Genomic DNA, 27,853 nt, shown 5'->3' with positions numbered 1-27,853 from the left:
GTGAACATTCTGATATTTTACAGAGTATTACCAAAATACTAGTTATATATATAATAGTTAGGTTTGGAGGCTGGTTCTAGACCAGATTTACCACAGGGACCAGAGTAGACAGTGTTTTTTCTTGGCAACACTTGAAAAAGAATGAAACAAACAAACAAACAAAAAAAAAACAGAGCAATATTTCATCATTTGATATAATAAGTGAGCCAAAGAGCCAGTTGTGTCTCCAGGGATTCAGTTTGCAGATCCCTGGCAGATGGAAAGTATGATACTATCACCATACAGCAGCTAAAAGCGTCGCACTATAATTTTTAATTCATTGTTAAAGTAAAATTGTGAAGGTTAACAGCCAAATACAGGATGATTCCGTATTTTAAGGGATGGGTGGCAACACTAATGTTAGGGTCTTTGTGTTTGTACGAAACTGAGTTTAAACTTTAAATGAGTCGATTCTCATGGTTGGCTCTGTATATTTCTGAGGTATTTTTGGCTTCAAAACGCCGAGTTTGATAACGTTTAATAACAATAATTAAAACTTCTCAATGTTTGACATTGTCTAGTAAAATGTTTTTTCGTCAGGCTACACAGCTGCTACATCAATCAGCTGCTCTATGCTGTAGTTGGGAATTTATTTTACTCCACAGACTCAAGCTCAGGTTGTACAGATGTACCAGTACAGGAAACAGCTGGCTGGCAAAGGTCCTCAAGACTCTTGGTGTGATGCCGTCCGGGCCTGCCGCCTTCCCCTGGTGAAGTCTTTCAAGCTGCCTCTTAACCTGGCCTGCAGTCACCGTGAGCTGAGGGTTGGTGATATTGTCTGTAGTGGAGGAAGGGGAGGAGGTGGGGGAGTGGGAGGAGGGAGGGGGTGGGCAGATGGGGGGGTGTCGTGCAGGAGAAAGCATGAAGGTGTGTGGAGCGGCTTGAGACGGTGTGGATATGTGGGGAGATGGAGGTGACAGGGGAGTAGCAAGGGATGAGCTTGAAAAACTGGTTAAACTGGTTTGCCCTGTCCAGATTCCCTGCTGTTTGTGTGTCCTTCCCCTTCAACCCAGTAATGTGTTTTAAACCAATCCACACATCTCTCACACAGTTCTGCTCGAGTTTGGACTCAAGCTTCCTCCTTTGTCCCTGCATGTCCTCAGTGTGTCTTTGAGTTCCCGCTGCACTCTCCTCTGCTCCTCTCTGTCTCCAGACCTGAAAGCCATCTTCTTTTTGTTTAGAAGTGCCTTCAGGTCGCTTCTAATCCAAGGTTTGTTGTTAGGGAAGCAGCGTACGGTCCGGGTACGCGTGACAGTGTCCTCACAGAACCTGATGTAGTCTGTGATGCAGTTGGTCATGGTGTCGATGTCCTCCCCATGCATGAGGCTCACAGAGTACCTCCCAGTCTGTCAATCCAAAGCAGTCCTGCAGTGCCTCAGCAGCCTCCAGAGACCACCTCCTCAACGTCCTGGTGCGCACGGGCTGCCTCCTCACAAGAGGGACATACCTGGGAGACAATCTGACCAAGTTGTGGTCTGACCGTCCAAGGGGGGGAAGGGCTGTGGCGCTGTATGCATCCTTAGCATTAGCATACAGGAGATCCAGTGTTTTGTTATCCCTGGTGGGACAGTCCACATACTCCTGGAAGTGGTTAAGAGTTTTGTCCAGCGGGGCATGATTGAAGTCACCATTGATGACCATAAAAGCGTCCGGGTGTTGAGTTTGGAGTTTTGCCGCGGTCGAGCTGATGACGTCACAAGCCGCCGCTGCATCAGCTGATGGGGGAATGTAAACCGCGACCATTATGACTGACGTAAACTCCCTCGGCAGATAATACGGACGTAGTCCCACAGCCAGAAGTTCAATGTCGGGGGTGCAGATCTTCTCCTTCACGTTGACATGGCCGGGATTGCAGCACCTGTGACTCACATAAAGAGCAATCCCGCCACCCTTCTTCTTCCGACTCTTGGAGAAGTCTCTGTCCTCCCGCACCAGGGAATATCCAGGAATCTCCACGTTGTTATCTGGAACGAGCGCATGTAGCCATGTTTCCGTGAAACAGAAAATGCTACACACCCTGCAGTCCTCCTTGGTCCTCACTAACGCCGTCAGTTCGTCTGCCTTATGTGCCAAGGATCTCACGTTCCCCATTATAATAGCCGGTACCGCTGGTTTGTGCCGTCTCCTCTTCTCCCTCCGTTTGGCTCCAGACCTGCAGCCACGGCGTCTCCTCCGTATCTCGTCCGGGACAACAGGCCTGTCTCCAGGCAACAGCACAGGTCCACACAGCGCAATCAGCTGTTCGCGTGTGTAAAAGATGCCGCTACTCCTTCCAACCATGTTCTCCGTTACAAGGTAGAAAAAGTAACAACAGAACGTGGAGAACATCGACAAAATCACGTCCAGTCCTTCGTGGAAGCGTAACAAATTGTTGTGTAGTTGCAACAGATGATGAGTTAAAGGATAACAATAAAAAGAACACAGATTTAACAAACACGACGAGAGCTGCTTCTGCAAGCAGCCGGCTTCACCGGCGCCATTTTCTTTGATCATTACAGGAAAATCGTTTATCTGCCATCACTGGTAGCTATGCTAACTAGACTGAGCATTAACAACAGGCTATGCTAGCTACATAATAGCACAGAGTGAGGCAGAGGAAGGATGAGCAGCACCACATGAGATTGTGATTGACAGCACTAAACCTCTCCTGCCTCTGATTAGTTGTTTTTAGATAGCACTGGGAGAAGGCAGGGGAAATAGATTTTTCACAGATTATCTCTCATTACTGTCACAACATAATGACAGTTTTAACAAATATGTGGATTTTTTATTTTGTTTTATAAAAGCTACATACTGTAGCTTTAATTTCACTCAGGAGAGAACAGGTTAGGAGGGATGTGGGTTGTAACTGCTGCTGACTAACTCATCTGTTGTTAAGTGGCAAAAGGTACAAGGGACAAGTTCAATATATTTCAATATCTTTGTAATTTTTTTTTCTTAATTCATTAAATGCTAGTGAAATGGAGGTAATCAGTAGTCTGTAGCTAAGCTAACTATGCTAAATGGTTGATAATCTCATACAGTCTATCTACCTCTTTTGGAGAAAAACTGGGTTATAAATTGACACTCTTGCCTTTTTCACTCTCTCCCTCTCTTTCTCTCCATATATTTTTTGAAAACTTGACTTTATTACTTTTCTTAGCAGCATAGTAATTGCCACAGTCGTTCGTGTCTTCCACTGTCTGGTCTGCAGCTGAACAGCGATGAATAATGAATTAATTAAATGAAGGACCATGCAGCTCTTTTCTCATTGGGGAGGCAGGCAAAATGATCCTTTCTATACATGCCTAACCCTCACCCTGATTGGCACACAATTACTAGGCCTTAGTTTAAAATAAATGCTTTAGACCCCATAAAGGACTGCAGGTCTTAAGCAGGTATCTCACTGTAAACGCAAAAAGGTCCCAAAGAGAATACATGTGTAATATGTCACTAGAATAATTTTAAGGCAGTACAAATGACACGGTGTGAGTGTGTGTGTGCATGGTTGTGTGTCCTGTGTGTCTCTGTGTTGCCCTGCGACAGACTGGTGACCTGTCCAGGGTGACCCCGCCTCTCGCCCGGAACGTTAGCTGGAGATAGGCACCAGCAACCCTCCCGACCCCACTGAGGGACAAGGGTGAAAGAAAATGGATGGATGGATGGATACAAATGACACTTAATATTTTTTCTCTAGACGGCCATCTTTCTATATTCACTCAAACAAGATCTGTGTGAAAGGAATTTCCTCCTCTGTGTCCTCAGGTCTGCCAGGTTTCCCAGGCACACTTTGTGTTCAGCTTAGAATACTGCAGTCTCAGCATTCACCATCTGAGAATGATTATATGTGTAGTTGATCCAAATAAATTATGAAAACAGTCATGAGAAGATCAGCAAGGTTTTAACTGGTTTATGGTCACAGCAAACAAACAGCAGCTATTAGCCAGCCTTTTGAATGTAATGATGTTAACATTTCTTTCACCAACCACAAGAGGGAGCTTATGTAATCTAAAGTAGTGAATGTGCCAAAGTTTGTGAGACGTGGCTTTCGATCCCGGTCCTCATGGACTCCTGTCCTGCATGCTTTAGGTGTTTCCCTTCTGCCACTCACCTGACTTTAATAAGTGGGTGATGAACAGACTTCTGCAGCTCTGGATGACTGGATGAATGTCATAAAAGAGGACATAAAAATAAAAATATTTCACAATGAAAAAATAATTAATAAAACCTAAATAAGCTATTTCAGGATGTAGGTTATTTTCTGGTAGACCATCATCATTTTTAAATTCTTTGTTAGTAAGTTTAATTAACTGCTATGGTAGATTATTTATATTGGATTAATGTGGTTCTAATTGGATAAAAAGAAATCTCCTGGTCTTACAGAAAAATATTTTTTATGTCATTTACCCAACATAAAAAAAGTTATCTATCTGTAGACTAACTACTGTCACATCTAAAATATGTGAAACTACTGTATTTTCAGTGAATATATTGGATGTTAACATTTCTTTCACCAACCACAAGAGGGAGCTTATGTAATCTAAAGTAGTGAATGTGCCAAGGTTTGGCACATTCACCTTCAAACTTATGAGTTGGCATAAAGGGAAGATTTATCCTAGCTGTGGATAGAAGTTTACATCCACTCGTGATAAGCTTCATATTCAGTTTAGACTTTTCATAACTTTTCCAAGGTTGGGTGATTACACAGAATCTACCCACAAGGACTTTTGAATCAGGAATTAGGCAAGTCTGGATTAATATTGGGCTTTTCCTGATCCCTACAGGGTAATACTCTTCAGTCAAAGGTATTGGGTCACCCATCAAATAAATTGTTCAAGACCGGTCAACAAGACTTTGAAATTTTGCTGCAGCCCAGAGGAGGGGGGAATGTGATGAAGGGGGATCGTCAGATAAGGCTTCTGCATGTTGGTGTTCCCGCTAAAGCCTGAATAAACCCAATTTGGATTGTCTTGGCCCTTTTATCGCAGCTGGTGGGGTTTTCAGTGACTGGGAACAAGAACACAACCTGTTGAATGTGACAGATAGCCAAAGCGCGGTGACGTAAAACAGATTGGAATCCCAAACAGTTGACATATCGCGCAATTGAGAGTCCGGTGGATGTCGGAGATGATATGTGGAAATATTTATTATTATATGCAAAGGTCATTATTATATATGTTTATTAGTTAAAAATGTTAACTATGAAAAAACATAGTCACCTCCAAATCATAGTGCAGCAAATAGAGCGGCTGCTCCCGTCGTCTTTTATCCACCGCCTTTTCGTTTTGTTACGTCTTTCATCTCTTAAAATGACTCCACAAACTATCACTATTGCTTCTACATTGTCATCCATGTTTGGTTATTCTAAATTCCTGTATGCTATGTTGGGGGTTTTACTGGATTATCCTCTGCATTCGGGATGTTCGTGACTGGAATCGGTTCGTGTGGTGTGTTGCTCCTACGGTGTGGCTGAACACGAACCGATCAAACCGGTGATGTAAGTGGTCCGGTATGAAACGGGGGTGATAGAACGACACAGAACTTTTAAATTTCAATAATCAAAATACCGAAATTGTTTCTGTTGTTTTAAAAGGTTTATGTCAGTCTGCAATTTTCCCATCGATACGCCCTGCACCTTAGGGGGTAAAAAAACCAACCAAACAAAAAAAAACAACGCGCACATTGGCAAAACTCTGAAACAAAAGAAGCGGGACATAAAATGGAGCGACGAACTAGATGTGAATTATGGCATAAAAACAGAGAATCCGACACTGAATAGTGAAAAAATCAACACATGATGTGAAACACATGATGATTAGGCGGCGCAGCAGGTGATGAGTGAAGATTACTGATGGTCAATAATCGATCAAATGAATCTAGCAATGGGAAAGAAACTAAAGTGGACATAGCAATAAACCAAGAGAGGATAAAACTAATCTAAGGAAACTAAATGGAAATGAATGAAGAACAAAATGCAAGAATAAACTAAGAAACTAAAGTAAATACAGATGAATAAACTGGTATGGCAAGACCTTTCGAGCAATAATTAATACAGATGACTGTATGGCAAGAATAAACAGACACTATTTCCAGATAAAAGGTAAAATAATATTGTTGAAGTGCCATGGGTTGAGACCACATCTAATACTGAGAATAAATATATTTTACAGACCATTACAGTAAAGAATTTATCACTTATTTATGTTTTTAATTAGATTTGATATTTTTATTTCTTCAATATTATTTTTCATGTCAGTGTTAATGTCATGAGGCTGATGACTCCATGACACTTTCAATTTGACTCATTAGGATTTGATTAAGAACCAGATTTGTTCTTTGTAATTTCTGTCCAGTAAAACTATTAATCTATAATCAATAGACAGGTCTATATAAAGATATAATCCATGTTTCTGTCTCATATTTGTGTGGCATTAAAAGGACCTGAAACTTTTTTTGTTTTTCCACTGAAAGCTCTGGTTTGCACAATAAATGCCATGTGGGTGAAGTTTTATGGATGATACTCTGATGTCCCATTCTCCTGAAGGCAGCACAGAGCTGCACCACCAGAAACTGACAAACACTGAAGAGAAGAGCTATGATTAATGTAGTTACAGTTCTATCTAGGGGTGTAGTGATACAATAATTTCACAATACGATGCGATATTCTGGTCACGATACGATATGTATCACGATATTTGTTGAGCGATACGATTCTGTGCTTTTTTACGATTTTCTGAAAGATTTTAGAAGGACAGTGATTTTAGTGACATTTTGTGTTCCATAGGCTTGAATTTAGTTAACTGAAAATTGATTAAAAGCACCACTACACAATACCTGACTCTGATTGGACAGTTTAACAGTCTGCAGATGGACAAAATGAATCAAAGATGCAGTGAGAGAATTAGTTTCTGTCTTTTAATTCATGTGGATTTGTCATAAAACTCAAAAGTTTAAAAGGTAATCCAGGAGCAGAGTGGGGAGATTATCAGCCTCTGTAGACTCTCAATATGCAAATGATTGCATTTATGTTTTTTTCTTTTGGTCACTATGGCTGCGTTTTGGAGTAAAAATGCAGCCACAAATGCAGTCTTTTGGACTATGGGGGAAAAGGTTTTCCTACCTTGGTTCCCGGAGTTAGTCGTGGCTGTAAGCTGTTTACTACTAGCTGCTAAAGTAGTGGCTCCGCCTCACCCCGTAGTGATCGACTCCCTGCAGCTACGCAGCGCCGCTATTCCCCTGCTTGGGTCTCTGAGTAGCTGCCTCTCAAACTGCCAGGATCTCATAGTTCTCTCAGTCTCTGATACTCTTTGTCTGTTACTAATAAGAATGATCGATCAGCCATTGTTATAAAGGAAATCCTCACTGCGCCGCGGATTCTGGCTGCGGGTTTTTCCTCTGTGTCTTCCTGCTCAAACCACAGCGCCGCTGCTGCTGCGCGCCCGCTTCGGATGTTATCAACCCATGTTCTTTCTTCAGGTAATCCTTTATATACAGAACAGAAACCGCTAAGATAAAAACTAATTACGAAGTGAATGCTACCAGTCGAAATTTGCATTAATTTCGCGATCTCACTGCTTTTGCAGCTGCTCCGTCCGTTCCGCTCCTCTTTCACGGTTACTTGCGCAACTTTACTACGTTTCTCAGCAACAAAATACAGCCCATCGTTATTTATTGAAGATTTTACGTGTCCAAAAACACACGTATCTAATGTTAAGTTTCGTACGTTTGGAAGCTCATTCCCTCTCACATAATCGGAAAAACCGGGGATGGCGGCGCTTTTGACATTTCTCTGACATTCGGAAAAATATGGTTTACTAATTTTAGCATAACTCAGGTTATACTTGGCCTATTAACACAATTTAAAAACTGGTGTGTAGTTTATAATGTGCACTTTAAGCTCAAGTTGAAAGTGAGACTGAGGGAGGCGGAGTCTTGCTGCTACGCCGTAACAAACTAGACGTTAAAAAGAGCTATAAGGCTATGGACCCCTATGGTTTAACGGATCGATACTCGCGGATGAAAAATCGATACTTTCCGAGGGCGGAAAATATCGATATATATCGCCGAATCGATTTATTTCTACAGCCCTAGTTCTATCCATGTTTTAATGTTGCAGAGCTCAGTTGTTTTGCAAATAGTTCAAAGTTTAAACTGGCATGTTGAACATCTTTTATCTGCTCATTTTGTGGAATATTTAACAACTAGAAAATGGCAAAGAACAAGAATATGTTTTCCACTCTGATTGGCTGTTGTTAGGCCTACCAAGTTTAACTTGAATGTTCATTGCATTTTTCTTAAACGCCTGTGAAAATAATTTGTATTGTCATGACTTTTTGTTTTCTGGGAAATTATTTTTGATGATAAATACAGAAACAAGCATAAAAATCAAAACATCTACAATAGTGATAGTAATATTAATATTAATAATAAAATAATAGTCAGTGCAAAGTAGCCTGCAAATTCTTTGTTGGGGGGCAGTGAGGGACCTGGATAAAGGCTGGGGGGGCACTGGCCCAAAAAAGGTTGAGAAACACTGGTAATGTTGGTTATGATGCATGTTCTAAATTACTTGCTAAAATATTGACTAAAAGGACTCTTATTTAATGTTGAGGGATTTTTGCCTGTAAGTCAAACCTTTAAGACACAGACATTTTACATTTTGTTTTGAGTTGAAATGTACTGAAGTCTTATTTAAGTTTGAGTGTTTAGCTTCTTAACTGTATTGTTAGAAGCAATTGTTTCCACTATTCAAAGACACTTTTTATTAAACTGTGGCAATAGCAACGCTATAGTAAATTTCTATCATAACTATAAGTTTCAGGCTCAGGATTTTTTTTTACTTTAAGCCCTGGCAACGAGACGGTCCCATCTGGGAGTGACGAGAGACAATGACACCTGAAGTGTTGTTTATATCAACAGCCTGCTTGGTCTCTACGTGGTGAAGCAGTTTGAAGCTTCATTGCCTCATTAGCAGCCGATCGCCGCATGTTATACAGAGCGGGTTTGTAATGTGGGACTCCGGGATAAATTGTTTCTTCTCTGGGAATTTTCCCCTTTGCAAAAAAACTTTCCAAAGACATCTGATCTGTTTCTTACTCATTTTGCTGCTTGTGGCTCAATGTTGGCGCGCAAGTAACCGAGAGAATCCGGTTAAAGGATTTTCAGAATAAAAGATCCTCCAGACAAAATAAAAGATCCTCCAGTGGTCCCCATCCCCCTGTACCCCCGGTCCTCCTCATTCAAACCGGTTTAGTGGTACATCTGATATACAATACAATCTGTCAAAACAGATTGTATTGTGTGTGTGTATATATATGTGTATATATATATATATGTATATATATATATATATATTTAGCTATACAGCTATATATATAATAGCTGTATAGCTCAATAGGTAAGTCACCAGTCTTCCACCCGGGAGACCCGGGTTCGAGGCCAGGCTGGGGGCTGGGGCAAAAAGTTACAACGGTGACATTGAGCTGTCAGTGTGGGTCCTTAGGCAAGACCCTTGGAGCTATATAGCCTACCTCATACCATGAGAGACACAAATAAGCACGACATGCCGGCTCAGACGTCGCCTGGCCAAACAAGGTCTGCGTCAGGTGCTGGGGAACCAGAGCACCCTGATGAAAAATGGGCTACTGGAACAAGACGGAAATGGGCGAGAGGTGAAAACATGGATCTGTTGGAATGCTACTACTCAAGTAATCCTAGTCAGAGGGGCTACATGCAAAGACTGTGGGAGGAATGGTTAGCTCGACATCCCCAGTCAACACTAACTGCCAAACAACTAGTAGCTCAGTGTTCCAACATGCCAGGTCAGAAGGGAGTCAACTACAACTCCCCGCCCAGAGACTGGGTATGTAGGCCCAGTAATGAACAAACCATCTGAGCTGAACGAGGCAGCAACTGACCTGACGCCAATTACAACGGCTGAGTGAAGTACCATCAGAAAGTCTCATTGAAGATGTGAATGCAGCGTTGAGAACGATCCCTACCAACACCATAACAGAAACCAATGAGCTGATATACAACTCAGCATCAGTGATCCTTGAGATGCTTGGTTATAAGAGCAACCATGAGACCCAATACCCACCATGGAAAAGACGGTTAGAGGCTAAGATCAAGATAACAAGGAGGGAAGTGAGTCAACTGTCAGAACTCCAAAGGGGTGCAATGAAAAGATCAGCACTCGAAACTGCCAAACAAAGGCTCCAAGCCTTGGCCAGCCGCCTAAAGAGATACACGAGAGAGAATGAAGCCAGGAGGATTAACCGGCTCTTCGCCACCCAACCAGCTAAAGTGTACTCTCAATGGCAGGGTAATAACAACAGAGCAGACCCACCCAGGCTGGAGACTGAACAATACTGGAAAGGCATATGGGAAAGGGAGGCATCCCACAACAGCAATGCACAGTGGCTAATCTCTCTACGAGAGGACCACAGCAACCTCCCTGAGCAAGCCCCGGTAACCATCACAGTGGCAGATGTCCAAGACAGAGTCTCGGGTATGAAAAACTGGACAGCACCAGGACCTGACATGATCCATGCCTACTGGCTTAAGAAACTCACCATGAGCGACTGGCAGCTCAACTGAACAAAATGCTACAAAATGGGACTCACCCTGAATGGTTAACTGAAGGGCGCACAATCCTGATACAGAAGGAACCCTCGAAGGGTTCAATCCCATCCAACTATCGACCTGTCTCTCTACAACATGGAAGCTCATGTCAGGCATCATAGCGGCTAAGATAAGCGGGCACATGGATAAATACATGAGCAAGGCACAGAAGGGCATAGGCATAAATAGCAGAGGAGCCAAACACCAACTCCTTGTAGACCACACAGTCGCCCAAGACTGCAAAACCCGACACACCAACCTGTGCATGGCTTGGATTGATTACAAGAAAGCCTATGACTCAATGCCACACACTTGGATCATTGAATGCTTAGAGATGTACAACATCAATAGGACGCTAAGAGCCTTCATTGCAAACTCGATGGGGCTGTGGAAAACCACCCTTGAAGCCAACTGCAAACCACTTGCACAAGTGTCCATCAAATGTGGCATATACCAAGGAGATGCTCTGTCCCCACTGCTGTTCTGCATAGGCCTGAACCCTCTCAGCCAAATCATCAACAAGACTGGCTACGGATACCGACTCAAGAATGGGGCCATGATCAGTCACCTCCTCTACATGGATGACATCAAGCTGTACGCCAAGAGCGAGCGAGACATCGACTCACTGATCCACACCACTAGGATCTACAGCACTGACATTGGGATGTCATTCGGACTAGAGAAGTGTGGTCGGATGGTTACAAAGAGAGGGAAGGTCGCCCTCCTGGGTCTCACTCCCAGGAGGAACAATAGAGGACAGTTACAAGTACCTGGGAATACCACAAGCAAATGGCAACCTCGATGAGGTCACAAGGAAAGGAGCCACAGCCAAATACCTCCAACGAATAAGGCAAGTCCTGAGAAGCCAGCTCAATGGCAAGAACAAGATCCGTGCAATAAACAGCTATGCCTTACCAGTAATCAGATACCCTGCCGGAGTAATTAGCTGGCCAATGGAAGAGATGAAGGCCACGGATGTTAAGACTAGGAAGCTACTAACCACGCATGGAGGATTCCACCCCAAATCCAGCACCCTGAGACTGTACACGAGCCGTAAGGAAGGAGGCAGAGGACTAGTGAGTGTGAGAGCCACTGTCCAGGATGAAACATCCAAGATCCATAAATACATCAAGGACAAAGCCTCAACGGACGATGTGCTCAGCGAATGTCTCAGGCAATGGGGAACAGAAGACAAGGTGCTGGAAGTACCATCATGGGGGGACAAGCCCCTACATGGGATGTACCACCGACAAATAACTGAAGTGGCTGATGTCAGGAAAACCTACCAATGGCTGGAGAAAGCTGGACTCAAGGACAGCACAGAGGCTCTCATCCTGGCCGCCCAGGAACAGGCCCTAAACACCAGAGCAATAGAGGCTCAGATCTACCACACCAGACAAGACCCAAGGTGTAGGTTGTGCAAGGAGGCCCCTGAGACAGTCCAGCACATAATAGCAGGGTGCAAGATGCTGGCAGGGAAAGCGTACATGGAACGACATAACCAAGTGGCGGGCATAGTGTACAGGAACATCTGTGCAGAATATGGACTGGAAGCCCCGAGATCAAAGTGGGGAACACCCCCAAAAGTGGTGGAGAATGACCGAGCTAAGATCCTGTGGGACTTCCAGATCCAGACAGACAAGATGGTAATGGCGAACCAACCGGACATTGTGGTGGTGGATAAAGAACAGAGGAAAGCCGTTGTGGTGGATGTAGCAATACCAAGTGACTACAACATCAGGAAAAAGGAGCATGAGAAATTGGAGAAATACCAGGGCCTCAGGGAGGAACTGGAAAAGACCTGGAAGGTGAAGACCACAGTGGTGCCTGTGGTCATCGGGGCCCTCGGGGCAGTCACCCCCAAACTGGAGCAGTGGCTCAAACAGATCCCAGGAACAACATCAGACATCTCAGTCCAGAAATGTGCAGTTCTAGGCACAGCCAAGATACTGCGCAGAACCCTCAAGCTCCCAGGCCTCTGGTAGAGGACCCAAGCTCAGAGGATGAAACAGACCACCGCGGAGGGTGAGAAGGGAATTTTTATATATATATATATATATTAAAATATATATATATTAAAAAAAATATATATATATATATATATATATATATATATATATATATACTGGTAAAAATAATTTTTCTATGGATTTTATAATTTCTATTATTTTTACAATACTTTTATTTTTTAGAGTTCATAACTGTCAAAAATTCTTGAGATATATGTTTATTGAGTTATGGTAATTCCATTAATTTTTTTACGATAATACAATGTTTTGGATATTACGTTCAGTAACTGTTGGTCTTTTACCGTTTTTTACCGTAAATTTACTGACTTTCTTTACTATCAGTATTTATCAGTATCATTCCATGTCCTTATTTTTTAATGCAATATGCAACTATACATCATCCCATTAAACTAATTTGTTTGGCACTGTGAAGTAGACATCAATAGTGCATTCAAAGTCTTACTCATTCACCCAGATTTCTGGTGTAATTTTCTACGTGTTTTAGAAAGGAGCTTTGTACTTTGCAGTTTTCCTCACTTTTAGCTGACAAAAATATTTGACTCTCTGTCAGAAGCTCCATGCTGGATTCTCAATAATTTCAAGTTCTCTTACCTGACCTATCTTCTCGATGGCTTCCTGATAGTGACCTCCCCATCTTCTCCTTGTTACAGACTCAGTGCTGTAATTAAGGCCTTCTCAGAGCTGGGTGTCCCTCTTTCTGAAGAAAAAAATGATCAGCCCATGCATGTCTTTAGAGTTCTTGGGCATTACTCTCAACTTCTCACCCCTCTAAGAATTTTTACGTCCCTAAAACATTAATCTAATTTCTTTACTCCTGTCAAACTTCTCACTCACTGACAAATGTTCCAAGCAACATTTACTTACACTTCTTAGCCATCTGAACTATGCCATTTGAATCATTACTCAGGTTAAAGCTTTCATTTCTAGTCTTTTGTCAAACGCAGTCAGCATCCCTTCTCCTCATGGTATGCTTATCTTCAGTCGCTCCAGCAAGATGGAAATGCGTCTCTGGCACCATTTTCTTTCCTCATAGAATAGCATATCTTTCTTTTACAGCAACTTTCTCACTCCTCCCAATGGCATTCAACTCTACAGGTTAATTATAGAAATCATCAACAAAGGCCAATATTGCTCCTTAGAAATTATGCAGCTATTCTAGGGCTGTGCAATAATATCAATTTTGCAATATATATCGATATTTTCTTTCCTAGAAAAAAATTGATATTCATCCGCAAGTGACATCCAACTGTCACCTTGCTCACTCACTGCTTGCTTTGCCGGGAGGGTGATTAGGTTATCAGGCTTAGTGATTCCTTCAAATGTTAAGTGTCAAGGTTAAAAAGGTATCAAACTATTCCGAGCAGGTACTTGGTGCACTTTATTTACTTTACATATGCATGTAAGCTACAGTTTGTACTGTTTCAATTAAAAGAAACATGTTTCCTCACCTCTTCTTTGATTCATTTTGTCCAGCTGTCAAATTTAAGCCTGTGTCCATGTCCAACCAGAGCCAGGTATTGTGTAGTTGGTGCTTTTAATCAGTTTTCAGTTAAATTAATTCAGTCCAACTCTATAACAGTCACAAAATGTCACCAAAATCACTTTGTCCCTCTAAAATCTTTCAGAAAATTGCAAAAGTGTATTGAATAGTATCGTTGGCTGAATATCGCAATATATATCGTATCGTGAGCAGAATATTGTGCATCGTATTGTGAGATTATTGTATCACTACAGCCCTAGTCTATTCACAGATTTACTCTGGTTTCTGCCCAACACCAGTTCCTGCCTTGAGCAGCTCATTTTGCAGGAACTCAAAACAACAATGCTGACGCTCTATCTCGTTTTCTGAATTTCAGACTCTTTGCTCCAGCTTCAAAAACTCATCCCATTCTAGTTCCTGTTTTCTTCAACAATATTCAAAAAACTTTGCGGTTATTCTACTTCCTTAATGCTTCTCTTGAATCCATCCTTAACAGCCTGACTCCTCACACTATCAGACTACAGTCTGGAATTGCTTCAAATCTTTCTATACGGCTCATCTACTTAATTTTCTGTCTATTGACATCACAACCATTTGTGTCTTCATTACCTACTCTCAGTCCTTAAAATGTGTGCCTTTACCATTCAGACCCACAAAAGACTCAGACACAGTGTTAAATTTAACTCTTTAAGTGTTTATTTAACACTGCAAAATTTGCTGTGTATGCTCCATATTTTAGGTGGAGAGGGTGTGAATACAACCATTGCAATGCATTCATCGTCTTCATTCTCCTGCTCTGGGTCAGACTCTGGCTCCAACAAGTAAGATTGGATCTTGGTCTTTCATTGTTGATATCGTTGACAAACTTGAGGAAAAAGTTTTTCTTCTGGTAGATAATGCATCACTGCAAAGAAAAAATATTATGTTTTAGCGAGCAGTATGGGGATAAAATGTAAAAATCTTTTAAGTGGCCAAAAAAGAATAAATAATTACCACCAAGAAAATATTAAAATCACATCAGAGCATACATTCATTTTAGAGTCCTGTAGGGGGAGATCATGCTGTAAAATTTAGGCATTGATAAAACATTTTTTGTTCAATTTTGTCTTTTACTGTTGCTAAAATGCAGGCTGTCATTATTATTCACCAGAAATTCCAACAAAACATCATTATTCACACACTTTCCAGCTGGAATGCATGATTCTGTACTGCAAATGGATTGCAATAGCCTTAGGCTGTCAAATAGCCAAGCTGATCTACATTCCCTTCTGAGAATCCTCATCTTTTCCACCCTATTCTGGTGTAGCAGCTTTTGTTTCTTCATGACCCTGGATACTTCATTGCCTGTAGCATTGCCCTGGTCACCCAATATTAATTGGTCCCTAGCCAGAGTTTTAAAAGTGCAGGAGGGTCAAAGGTAAACTTCTTAAAGAAGGGGCTGATGAGGAGAGATACCACTGCTGCTCTGGTGATCTACTAGGTAAACCATAACCAACTACTGGAAGACCCTGAGAGAATAAGCAAGACGGCTTCGACCAGGAAACTTATTTCAAAGCACAGGCTGCCAAGTTGGAATATTGGGCCATCAATAGTGAGACCATTTTCTGAAAATATTTCCATACAATGTTATTGTTTTCCTATCTTTTATCCATGTCCATCTAAATAATGGTCTTCCCTGTTCATAATTCAAGGGTCCACTTTCTAATTTTGTCAATTTGAAGAATGTTTATATGATGCATCATGATTAAGACCAAAAGTATTTGTGAAACCAAAAAGGAAAAATCGAAATATACGATAAAACCACTTGATGAACTACTGTGCTTTCATTTCATGTACTGTGTTTTCCGCGCTATAAGGCGCACCTAAAAACCTTCAATTTCTTCAAAAGCCAACAGTGCGGCTTATAATCCTGTGCGCCTTATATATGGACCAATATTGAGCCACAACAGGTTTAGCAACTATGGTAAGCAGCCGCTGACTTCATTTTTGCCCGTAGAAGAAGAAGCGCGCGGTGCATGCTGGGATAGTTGTCAGAACGCTGGTTTGTTAATAAAGTTACAAACCAGCGTTTGTATCTACCTACCAACCATCTAGAATCAGGTTGTCTGCAGGTCATTTAGCACCACGTTCTCCACCAACATGCTGTGCGCGAACGGAGAAGGGTGACCATCGTCCGGCCACGCCCCGGCCCAGTCGCGGAAAGCTCTCCTCGCTGACCGGAGTCGGACTGTTTTGTTGACATTCTTTATGTCAACTAAGTGGCTTTATATATTCATCCTTTAGTGCAGCTTCATCTAGTGGATGCATAACGTAACTCCAGCCTCTACTGTAGCGTCTATTCTAATCGCCTTATAATGCGGTGCACCTTATATATGAAAAAAAGTTTTCAAATAGGCCATTTATTGAAAGTGCGCCTTATAGTGCGGGAAATACAGTACACAAAAGCTTTTAATAATACATGTTTCTCACAGAATACTAAAAATGTGTCTCTGAAGTTACATCAGAAAAAAAGGGTAAAGGAGAGAAGAAAAAAAAAAGAAAAAGAAAAAAGTCATGCGCTTCCACATAGACCTAAAAGAGGGACGGACAAGGAAGAAAAAAAGAGAAGACGGAAGAGAAAGCCGCCAAACAAAGAGGGCAAGAGTTTGCAGACTTTTTGAATCAGATCCTAGTCAACCTGTGTAAAACTGGTTGATCTTGTAGATGAGCAGAGAGGCAGCCGGTAAGACATAAGCTGTATTGTTATGAGATCGGACCGCAAAGTTGTCTACATTCCTCCAGCCAGGCTTCCAGTTTGGCCGACCGGATCATTAGCATCTAATAATGACAGCTGAACTGAAGTGGTGGATTGCGGCGGTGACGCTTTCCTTTCATTGATGGCCTTTTATGATTGAATTGATTATTATATTGATGAAATGGATTTGGGTTCAACCGTTAATTAATTTATCATCTACTTGAAAGAATAACTTAAAGCTAAATTTATAATAAATATTTATTATTAATGTTGAGAAGCAGATGTTTGTATGTTAAGAAATGTATGAAATGTAAATATAAATATTAACTTGAAATGCACTTTAAAGTTATGTTTAAAGTTAACATAAGTTTAGTTACTTGTGTATTTAATTTTGATTACTTTGTTTAATTCGAAGTGGGTTGCTTGGTATTATCTATATAAGTTGCCATTTCCTTTGTAATTGAGTGAAATTAATTTATACAGATTAGTAATGTTTTTGGGGGGGTTTGTTTAAAGGTTTTTACCTGCACCTTCTGGATCAACGGTGAACGTGTCCATACACTGTGAAATAAATGGAAGTAATAGCAAGAAAAACTGTTTGGTCCTTCGAGTAAATCCCTGTCATTAAGAGTCTGCATGGGGTCATCCATCCCTTTTCAAGAGGGCAAGTTGCAGAGTTTAAAAAAAGAACTTGACAGCTTTTGTCTGCAGTAACTGGGTTAAACACCCGCGTCTTTAGACACTGAAGTTTTATCAAAATGTAAACAACTAAGGCTGATGAGTTCCACCTGCACTGGCTGCCCAGACTATCCAACTGAGATCGTCTCTGGAAGAGATGTATAACTCGCACTCACTCCTGAAGCCTGGTAGATTATCGGTCAACATCACGCTGTGTGTGTACTGTATGCTGCTTGCAGAAAGAAAACAAGCATATATTATTCTGCTTATGTACAATTTGGCTTATAAAATTATTTGTATCTGACTGCCAGCACAGATCACCACTCTTCACCCAGAAGAGATTTCCTTTTATATTAACTGTTAAGGTCCGCACAGGACACACAACATAAGGCAGGGGTGCCCAAAGTTGGTCCTCGAGGGCCGGCATCCTGCATGTTTTAGTTCTCTCCCTGGTGGTAGTAACAACCTCCTCAGCAAGTCAATGTTCCTCTTAGGCCTCTAATTAGCCATCATTTGATGCAGGTGTGTAAAATCAGGGAGAGAACTAAAACATGCAGGATGCCGGCCCTTGAGGACAGACTTTGGACACCCGTGACATAAGGAGTCCAGACCAAATTGCATAAAACAAAAGGTTTTATTCGATCCGAGGCTGGACATAGAGGTACTGGGGAATCGTGGCAAAATAAACAAAATTGTGGGAGCATTCACGAACCAGCCAGCAGTTGACCGTCGGATTCGGGCCGCTCCCCTCACCCTGCTTCACAGGATCACTCACCCTACAACCAAAAACCGGAAAACCTTGGCTTGGCCAACGATCCGCAGACCTAAGTTAACAAGAGGGAAGTTAACAACAAAAATTAACATCAATGGAGCGGGAGCGAGGCTCAGAGTCACGCCACCAACCAGGAGCTCTTCCAAACTTCCTCGCTCGTCTGGTGGGTGGGGCTTGATCCTTTTAAACTCTCCCCAGCCAATCAACTGCAAGAAGAAAACAACAATCAAACAGGGATTCATTCACAACCGTGACAGGAGCCCGTCACATTAACATAAAATCTTAGTCATATAATTAGCAATTTTCAGTCAAAAACAAGCTAAATATTAAAACTCACAGAATCCAGACTCTGAGTTTAATATCTCAGAGTCTGGAGATGATTTACATCATCTTATGTTCTCTTCTAGAAAACCAACATAAAGTCTAATATTGTAACCAGTAAAAAGATGTCTACCCAAGTAGATAAGTGTCTTTTCTCTTGGATGTATTTGATGCATTGTGGAGACAATTTCACTGAAACATGTTATGTTGTGGGGATTCTGCTCTCTGTGGGGACCAAACTCAGAGAGAAATGCTGTCTTTGTGTTACGGGTTAGGTTGAGGACTAAGGTGTGAATGAAGTTTTGGTTAGGGTTAAGTAGGTTGTAGAAATGAACTTAAGTCAATAAAACGTCCCCGCAAAGAGAGAGACACAAATATGTGCATGTGTGTGTGCAGGGGTGCGGTATAGGGGGTAAAATGATGACAATTCTAGGGCCCTAACCAACAGGGGGTCCTCCACAATTTATTTTTTTATTTATTGTTCATAGAAATAAAAATAAAAAAATTGTACCCTGTGAATTACAAAATTAATCACATTGTATTTTCGAAGATTGTTTTTAAGCAGTAAAAATTTTATGTTCCCACTCCCAGACCAAAAAACACACATCCATATTTGCCCTGAACCCCCCTGCATGAAATGGCCCATTCCTGCTTGGAGCCCTTCACCGTGACGCTGTTCAGCTGCAGACCAGACAGTGGAAGACACGAACGACTGTGGCAATTACTATGCTGCTAAGAAAAGTAATAAAGTCAAGTTTTCAAAAAATATATGGAGAGAAAGAGAGGGAGAGAGTGAAAAAGGCAAGAGTGTCAATTTATAGCTCAGTTTTTCTCCGAGAGGTGGGTAGACTGTATGAGATTATCAATAGGGTTGCCACCTTTCAGAAATAAAAATAAGGGACGATCTCGATTGCGCGTCGTCCTATTCTCACGGGGTGGGACGTCTACTGCAGTGATAGACATTATTGTATGGCAGTGTTTTTTGTTTTGAAAAAGTGATCCATTGTTCATGCATAGAGAGCAGTGGTCCCCAATTGGTGCAGGGCCGCACAATAAATAATTAAATATTTCCGTTTTATGTATTATTTGAGTCTGGAGGCTCTTTTATTTTGAAAAGGAGATGAGTAGAGCTTGTGAGTCTTAAGTCTGGTTTAGACGGCAAGATTCACCAAACCTCTGTGACCACAGAGCTGATAAAAGTACAACAGGTTCGATCGGTTCGTGTTCAGCCACAAGGCAGGAGCAACCTACCACATGAACCGATTCCAGTCAAGAACATTCCGATTCCAGAGGATAATCCGGTGAAACCCCCAACATAGCAAACGAGAATTTAGAATAACCAAACATGGATGACAATGTAGAAGTAATAGTGATAGTTTGTGGACTCATTTTAAGAGATAAAAGACGTAACAAAAAGAAAAGGTGGTGGATAAAAGACGACAGGAGCAGCTATTTGCAGCACTATGATTTGGAGGTCACTATGTTTTTTCATCGTTGACATTTTTACCTGAATAAACCTAATAATATATAATAATGACCTTTACATATAACAATAAACATTTCCACGTATCATCTCCGATGTCCACCAGACTCTCAGTTGCACGACATGTCAGCTGTTTGGGATTCACCTGTGTTCTTACGTCACCGCGCTTTCTGATTGGCTACCTGTCACATTCAACAGGTTGTGTTCTCATTCCCAGTCCAGGAAAAGCCCACAGGCTGCGATAAAAAGGAAAAAAAAATTGGATATATTTAGCGCAGTGGTTCTTAACCTTTTTTGAGGTACCAAACCCTCCAGTTTCATATGCGCATTCACTGAACACTTCTGTAGTGATAAATTAAAATATGATTTTTTTCCCCCCAAATTCAAGACATAGGAGTGACAACTAGACAACTAGGGTCTAGTTGGGTCACAACTAGAGTCCAGTTAGGTCACCCCAAGATTACCAAGTCTTCTTAAAAGGTAGAGTCTCTGAGAACAGTTCTTCAAAATATAGTCAGTGTTTTCAGCAAAGTTGAGCTGACTGTCCAGGAACGACCCAAGGTATTTAAAATTTGCCACAGTTTCAACAGGTTGGCCATCGAGAGAAACTGGAACCACTTTAAGGTCTTCTTTAGATCATTTAATTAGCTGTACATTCGTAAGATAATGAAAAATTTATAATAAATAATAAAGACTTTGCGGTATTCTGATTTAGTAATGTAATTATATTAGCTGTAATCACCCCCACACCACTAGAGGCAGCAGCAACCCCGAAAAGATGTGACTAAGGAGCAGATTTAGAGAGAAGAACCTCGCTGCAGCAAACAGAAAAGGGCGGGGATGGACCACTGTCAGTCTCATACCTTATTTAGAAATGGGATCATTGCAATTCGGAAGTGAAGGGGGAGCTATTTCCTATACTTCTGTTTTTATTTTCTTTTTAAATCTGTCATATATTTTCACCTTTAGGAAGGTGTTTCACTCTCAGAATGTATTTGAACTTTTTTTCTTTTATTTACTTCAGCACAGCTAACAGTTTTTAGCAAATTCTGTAGCTTTCGGTGTACTTCTAAATCTGCTCAAGTCGCATCTTTTCGGGCCTGCTACGGCCTCTAGTGGCGTGGGGGTGGTAACACGACTGCATTACTAAATCAGAATACAGCAAAGTCTTTATTACTAATTATGGCATTACTGGAACAGTAAAAGATAATTCCCTCACAAAAGAACATGCCTTTTCATTTTCTTAAGGAAGTAGAGCTAATTAAATGTGATAAACAAGAACTGAAAGTGATTACAGTTTCTCTTGATGGCCAACCTGTTGAAACTGTGGCAAATTTTAAATACCTCGAGTCATTCCTGGACAGTCAGCTTGACTTTGCTGAAAACACTGATTATATTTTTAAGAACTGTTCTCAAAGACGCTACCTTTTAAGAAGACCTTGGGGTCAACTTGAGGATGTTGAGTTAAAATGTTAAAACGTAACACGTGTAATAATGTGATTTATGAATATGATTTATCGTTTTAGAGTCAAAGGAAAATGTCCTCGTTGATAGATTAAATAGCTTCATCTTATTTTTTTCTATATATAATACTCTGCAACAAAAACGTCTCTCAATAATATACATGGCAATGTAAAAGCAAAAAATGAATTTTTGCTTATATCCGTTTAACAACCCTGATTGTAACAACCTGGGTTGTTATTCTTCTGTACCTAATTCATTTGTTTGTTATTGACTTTTGCTCAATTAAATTTCTTACGTATACATTGCAAATGGTATTTTTATTATAGTTGATTATGTTGTTTTTCATGTCTCCTTATTTCTTTCATTCTTTTATTATTGTTGGAGATATATAGGTATTATTTATAATGCAAGAAAGCATTGTTTGACATTTAATTAGCAGTGCATCCTTAAGAAAATGAAAAAAATGTTGTTTTATAATGCCAGTAATGCCAGAATTATTAGTAAATAATGAAGACTTTGTGGTATTCTGATTTAGTAATGTAATTATATTAGTTGTGTTACCACCCCCACGCCACTAGAGGCAGTAGCAAACCCGAAAAGATGCGACTAAGGAGCAGATTTAGAAGTACACCGAAAGCTACAGAATTTGGTAAAAACTGTGAGCTTTGCTGAAGTAATTAAAGACAGAAGTTCAAATCCATGCTGAGAGTGGAACTCCTTCAATCAGTGCTCCTCTGCAGCTCTGATTGGCTAAGCAATGTAACGTGATCCTCTGCAGCAAGTGATGGCAAAGCGGGGCGTCATCACGACTTTACACAAGTGTGTCTTTACCTCCACGGCAGAGGCTCCGCCGAACCCCTGAGACCGACTCACCGAACCCCTGGGGTTCGATCGAACCCAGGTTAAGAACCACTGGTTTAGCGGGAACACCAACATGCAGAGGCCTTATCTGACTATCTGACTGTTCTCCTCCCGCCCCTCCGGGCCGCAGCAAAATTTCCAAGTCTTGACCGGTCCGCGGTAATAAAAAGGTTGGGGACCACTGGGTTAAAGCACCCCCCCAAAATTGTACTCCAATCAGAGTAGCATACCTAAAAGATGTTTAATTAAGCAAGTGTAAAAAGTACTTGGTAAACTACTCAAGTACTGAGTAAATCAGTGTTTCTCAAACTTTTTCAGCCCAGCAACCCCCCAGCCTTTATCCAGGTCCCTCACCGCCCCCACCAAAGAATTTGCTGGCTACTTTACACTGACTGTTATTTTATCATTAATATTACTATCACTATTGTAGATGTTTTGATTTTTATGCTTGTTTCTGTATTTATCATCAAAAATAATTTCCCAGAGAACAAAAAAGTCATGGGAATAGAAATTATTTTCACAGGCGTCTAAGAAAAATGCAATAAACATTCAAGTTAAAATCGGTAGGCCTGACAGCAGCCAGAGTGCAAAAAATATAATTTTTCTCTTTGCCATTTTCTAGTTGTTAAATATTCCACAAAATGACCTGATAAAAGATGTACAACATGCCAGTTTAAACTTTCATCTATTTGCAAAACGACTGAGCTCTGCAACATTAAAACATGGATAGAACTGTAACTACATTAATCATAGCTCTTCTTCTCTTCAGTGTTTGTCAGTTTCTGGTGGTGCAGCTCTGTGCTGCCTTCAGGAGAATGGGACATCAGAGTATCATCCATAAAACTTCACCCACATGGCATTTATTGTGTAAACCAGAGCTCTCAGTGGAAAAACTAAAGTTCCAGGTCCTTTTAATGCCATACAAATATGAGACAGAAACATGGATTATATCTTTATATAGATCTGTCTATTGATTTATAGATTGATAGTTTTACTGGACAGAAATTACAAAGAACAAATCTGGTTCTTAATCAAATCCTAATGAGTGAAATTCAAAGTGTCATGGAGTCATAAATAAATAAGTGATCAGTTCTTTACTGTTATGGTCTGTAAGATATATTTATTCTCAGTACTAGATGTGGTCTCAACAAACCCATGGCATTTCAACAATATTATTTTACCTTTTATCTGAAAATAATGTCTGTTTATTCTTGCCATACAGTCCTCTGTATTAATTATTGCTCAAAAGGTCTTGCCATACCAGTTTATTCCTCTGTATTTACTTTAGTTTCTTAGTTTATTCTTGCACTTTGTTCTTCATTCATTTCCATTTAGTTTCCTTAGATTAGTTTTATCCTCTCTTGGTTTATTGCTATGTTCACTTTAGTTTCTTTCCTGTTGCTAGATTTATCTGATTGTTTATTGACCATCAGTAATCTTCACTCATCACCTGCTGCGCCGCTTAATCATCATGTGTTTCACATCATGTGCTGATTTTTCACTGTTCAGCGTCAGATTCTCTGTTTTTATGCCATAATTCACATCTAGTTTGTCGCTCCGCTTCTTGCTTCAGAGTTTTGCGCAATGTGCGCGTCGTTTTTTTTTTTTAGCCCCCTAAGGTGCAGGGCGGTCGGGAAACGTATTGATGGGGAAAAGGCAGACTGACATAAACCTTTTAAAACAACGGAAACAATTTCTGCATTCTGATTATTGAAATTTAAAAGTGCTGTGGTACCGTTGTTCTATCACCCCCGTTTCATACCGGACCACTTACAGCACCGGTGTTAACACTATAAAATGAACGCTCTCTATCGTGGTATCACCCATGGAGGGATTTCTTGATTTTAATGGATTCATTTTTCAGAGGGATACAAAGTGAGGGTATGGTGATTTTAGTAATTACATATAAGAGCAATTTTCTGTTGTCCTTCCATGGAAGCGGGCAGCCTTCAAATGGAAATAAAACACTTTAAGCAGCTATAAGTTGCTGCTTAACATGATCAAAGCACTGCCAAAACATAAAAATACCAAACAAAATGAATCACAGGAGTGGTGAAGCTACCAGTAGCAGGAGAACGGAGCTGCGCCAAGAAGCTACAAACACTGAGTAGAAGAAGAAGAGCTTCCATTGATACAGTTGCAGCCAAGCATGGTTTAATGTTATACAATACAGTTTTACCAAGTTGCCCAAAGTCTAAACTGACATTGTTGTGCATATAAGGTGTAAAGTTTACCTTCGACCAAACGCCCCCCAAAGGCATCATAGCGCCCCCCTTTTGTAAAAATGTCTGCCAGCGCCCCCTGCCGTCCTCTGAACGCCCCCTGGGGGGCAGTACCGCCCACGTTGAGAACCGCTAGAGTAACTGATCAGAACACCTGATTTAATATTCAAAATCTGTCCTCAGACAGCCAAAAGTATAAAAGTTATGTGAACATTCTGGTATTTTAGTCAGTGTTTTTTGAAACAAACAAACAAACGAAAAAACAGAGCAATATCTAATCATTTGATATAATAAGAGAGCCAAAGAGCCACATCTGTCTCCAGAGATCCAGGTTGAAGATCCCTGGCAGATGGAAAATGTGATCATATCACCATACAGCAGCTAAAAGTGCAGCCCTAGAATATTAAATTCATTGTTAAAGTAAAATTGTGAGAAATCCATCACTGAGTATTAACATAAGACATTTATTTAGTATAATTTCTTAGGTAGCCCATTGGCCCCCATCTAGATCTGCACCTGGGATGCAGGTCTGTGTCTGGTGCATTAATAATACATTAAATGAGCACTGAACTCATAAAATATATCAGCATTTCAAAATAAAGCATACAGAAAGCATTAACAAGCCTTTTAACCCATTTCAACCCACCGGTCACAATAGTGACCAAGAAATTTTTTTCACAATCAAGGACTCCACAAAGCTTACTGATTACATTTTCAGTTAATGTTAAGCAAATATTGAAAGTTTAGAGCATTTGGATAATACTTTTGCAGCATCACATATTTAGAGTAAATTATCATATGAATAGAGCTGATTATATCTGCACCATGGCGAGAGGAAGACTGCCTGCCACAAACCTCCCAAAGAAGAGGCTAGTAATGTATGTTTAAATAAACATACAACAAAGGTTTTTGGTGCACTTTAAAGTGTCTATTTATGATATTCACCTTTACATTTACAAAAATTAGTTTGGTGTGTGAGCAGGATGTGTAAACATGTTGACGGTCACAATAGTGACCGGTGGGATAATACATATAGCCACATTCTTCCAATTCCGAACTTTTTAATTTTTAAGATTAATTTTGAGTTTGGTTTGTTAATTTTATTCAGAAGAAGAAGAATTAAAATCTTTTGACTTGTTTTATTCTCTCTTTTGCCCGGATTCCTTGATGTTGTCATTGTATCAGCTGAACCATAAAGACAAAGACAAACGTTTTCCAAGTCCAAACATGACATTTATTAGACAAACAACTAATGAAACTGACAAAACTCAATAAAATCACAGACCAGCAACCAATTCAATATTTAAAGTTTAAATCTCAATTTCAATATTTAAATCTCCGCCTTCAGGAACTCCACAGACATCCACACACCAAGACGAACTTACGTGGAACCATTTCACCAATAAGTTCCTGATGCTGTCTCCAGGGTTACCCGGAGACAGCATCACGGGTAACCCTGGAGCGATCTGAAGTTAAAGTTCCGGGTCCTATATTTTTATAGGGAGGGCGTGTTTCCCTTCTCTGCTGTATTCAAATTAGGGGACTGTCCTTAGTTAGTTCATTTAAATCTAGTCAACTATGTTCCAGTAAAAACCTGTTTTTAAGATCAAAGAAGTGTTATTTTCTTTTGAATGGAGACAGATGTTTTTTATGACCCTGTCCTGAGAGGAAGCTCTACTCTGTTGGCAGGACCAGATTGTTTTACACCAGCTGTTAAATCTTATCAAAGTGGTCAAAAGGTTAAACTCACACACTGAGCCACGACCCCCTGTGAATGCCTGCTCAGTCCACAGAGAGACTAGCTGTGTTTTAAATTATAGAGAACTACAAGCTAAGTTATTTTAATTCAACTTAGTGTATAATGTTTCAATAATAATATTCTACATAAGAGATTACGCTGATTAAACCATGGATATAATTTGGAGTGAATTAAAACACTATTAATTTTTATCTAATATTGAACATATGGTTAAGTTTTTACAACTAGCTTATTTTAAATGTATTTTCTTAACAGGTTATTGATCTGTTGTAATTAGTGATGACCAAACAAAGCATACAACAATGTAGTTATGAGAAAGATGGAATCCTTACTGATTTTGGTAGTGGTGACTTAGACATGGACTACAAGGGAAAGATGGGCCATTTTCCATCCCCAATTTTGAATGCATATGATCAATTCATGGGAAAAGAGGATAATCTGACCCTTCGTCAGTCATGTGGTACTCTGTTACCACCTGCAAAAGTTTATTCACAGAGTTCTGTATCCAATCATGTTTACAGGAAATTGAGAAGAAGGAAGAAATTTGGTAGTAAATGGTGAAACAGGGAAAACCACAGCCTATAGAGGATTGTCAAGTAAAAACAAAAAAACAAGAATCAAACTTTTGTAAGCATTTACAGCCTTTTCTATGAAGTTCAAATAGAGCCATTTCCACTGACCATCCTCAGATATTTCTAGAGTCCGCCTGTGAAAAATTCTGTATTCTGTTCTTGATTAAGAAAGGCACACACATGTCTCCAAGATCCTACAGTGCAGGTCAGAGGTCAGACACCACGCATGAAATCAAAGGAATTGTCTGTAGACCTTAGAGCAGGGATGTCAAAGTCAAATACACAGAGGGCCAAAAAAACAAATTTGCTACAAGCCGAGGGCCGGACTGGTTTAATGTTTATTAAAACATATTGAAATGATTGCACATAGCCTATTGAACCAAGACCTAACACAGTGTATATTATTTAACGATTAAATGAATAAAGCAATATTTTGTTATGGCTCTGTCAGTAACTTCAAGGGAAAACATTTTTCAAGAGGAAACAGCAACAAATTTAATTGTTTTTAAAAACAAAATATGTTTCTTAATATCAAGATAAATGCATAAATCAAAGTGCATGCATTATAAACTGAAAATGCATTACTGTGCTGCTCTATGATTCTACCGATCACTGCTTTCAAATAGTAAAGTAAAAAAATAAATCAAATCAGTTGTATTCTTTCTCATGGCTCTTATCTGCAATTTTACCTGAATCCATTCAACTGAAAAATAAATACAATAAAATAAAATAAATGGCACACAGACAAAACAATACTTCATTCAAAGAAAAATCACGTTTTGTAGAAACAAATGTAAAAATTTAACTGAAACTTATAAACTGAAAATACGTTACTG

The 27,853-nt window shown here is 40.3% G+C and overlaps 1 protein-coding gene across 4 annotated transcripts in view; it reads left to right on the top strand.

The window, feature by feature from the left end:
* The window catches only part of LOC103482397 (uncharacterized), a 112,517-nt gene that overhangs the window by 20,314 nt on the left and 64,350 nt on the right, over positions 1-27,853 (top strand). The window contains exon 3 of one of the 4 annotated variants that reach the window (XM_081601349.1): positions 14,891-14,972. The exons of the other annotated variants lie outside the window; for them this stretch is intronic. Within the exon in view, the coding sequence (XP_081457475.1) occupies positions 14,891-14,972 (82 nt within the window). The remainder of the gene's footprint in view (positions 1-14,890; positions 14,973-27,853) is intronic. 4 annotated transcript variants of the gene reach the window in all.

This window comes from Poecilia reticulata, chromosome 20, assembly GCF_904066995.2.
Source record: "Poecilia reticulata chromosome 20, P_reticulata-male-v2, whole genome shotgun sequence".
Classification (NCBI taxonomy): Eukaryota; Metazoa; Chordata; class Actinopteri; order Cyprinodontiformes; family Poeciliidae; genus Poecilia; species Poecilia reticulata.
This window is presented reverse-complemented; position numbering and strand designations above follow the sequence as displayed.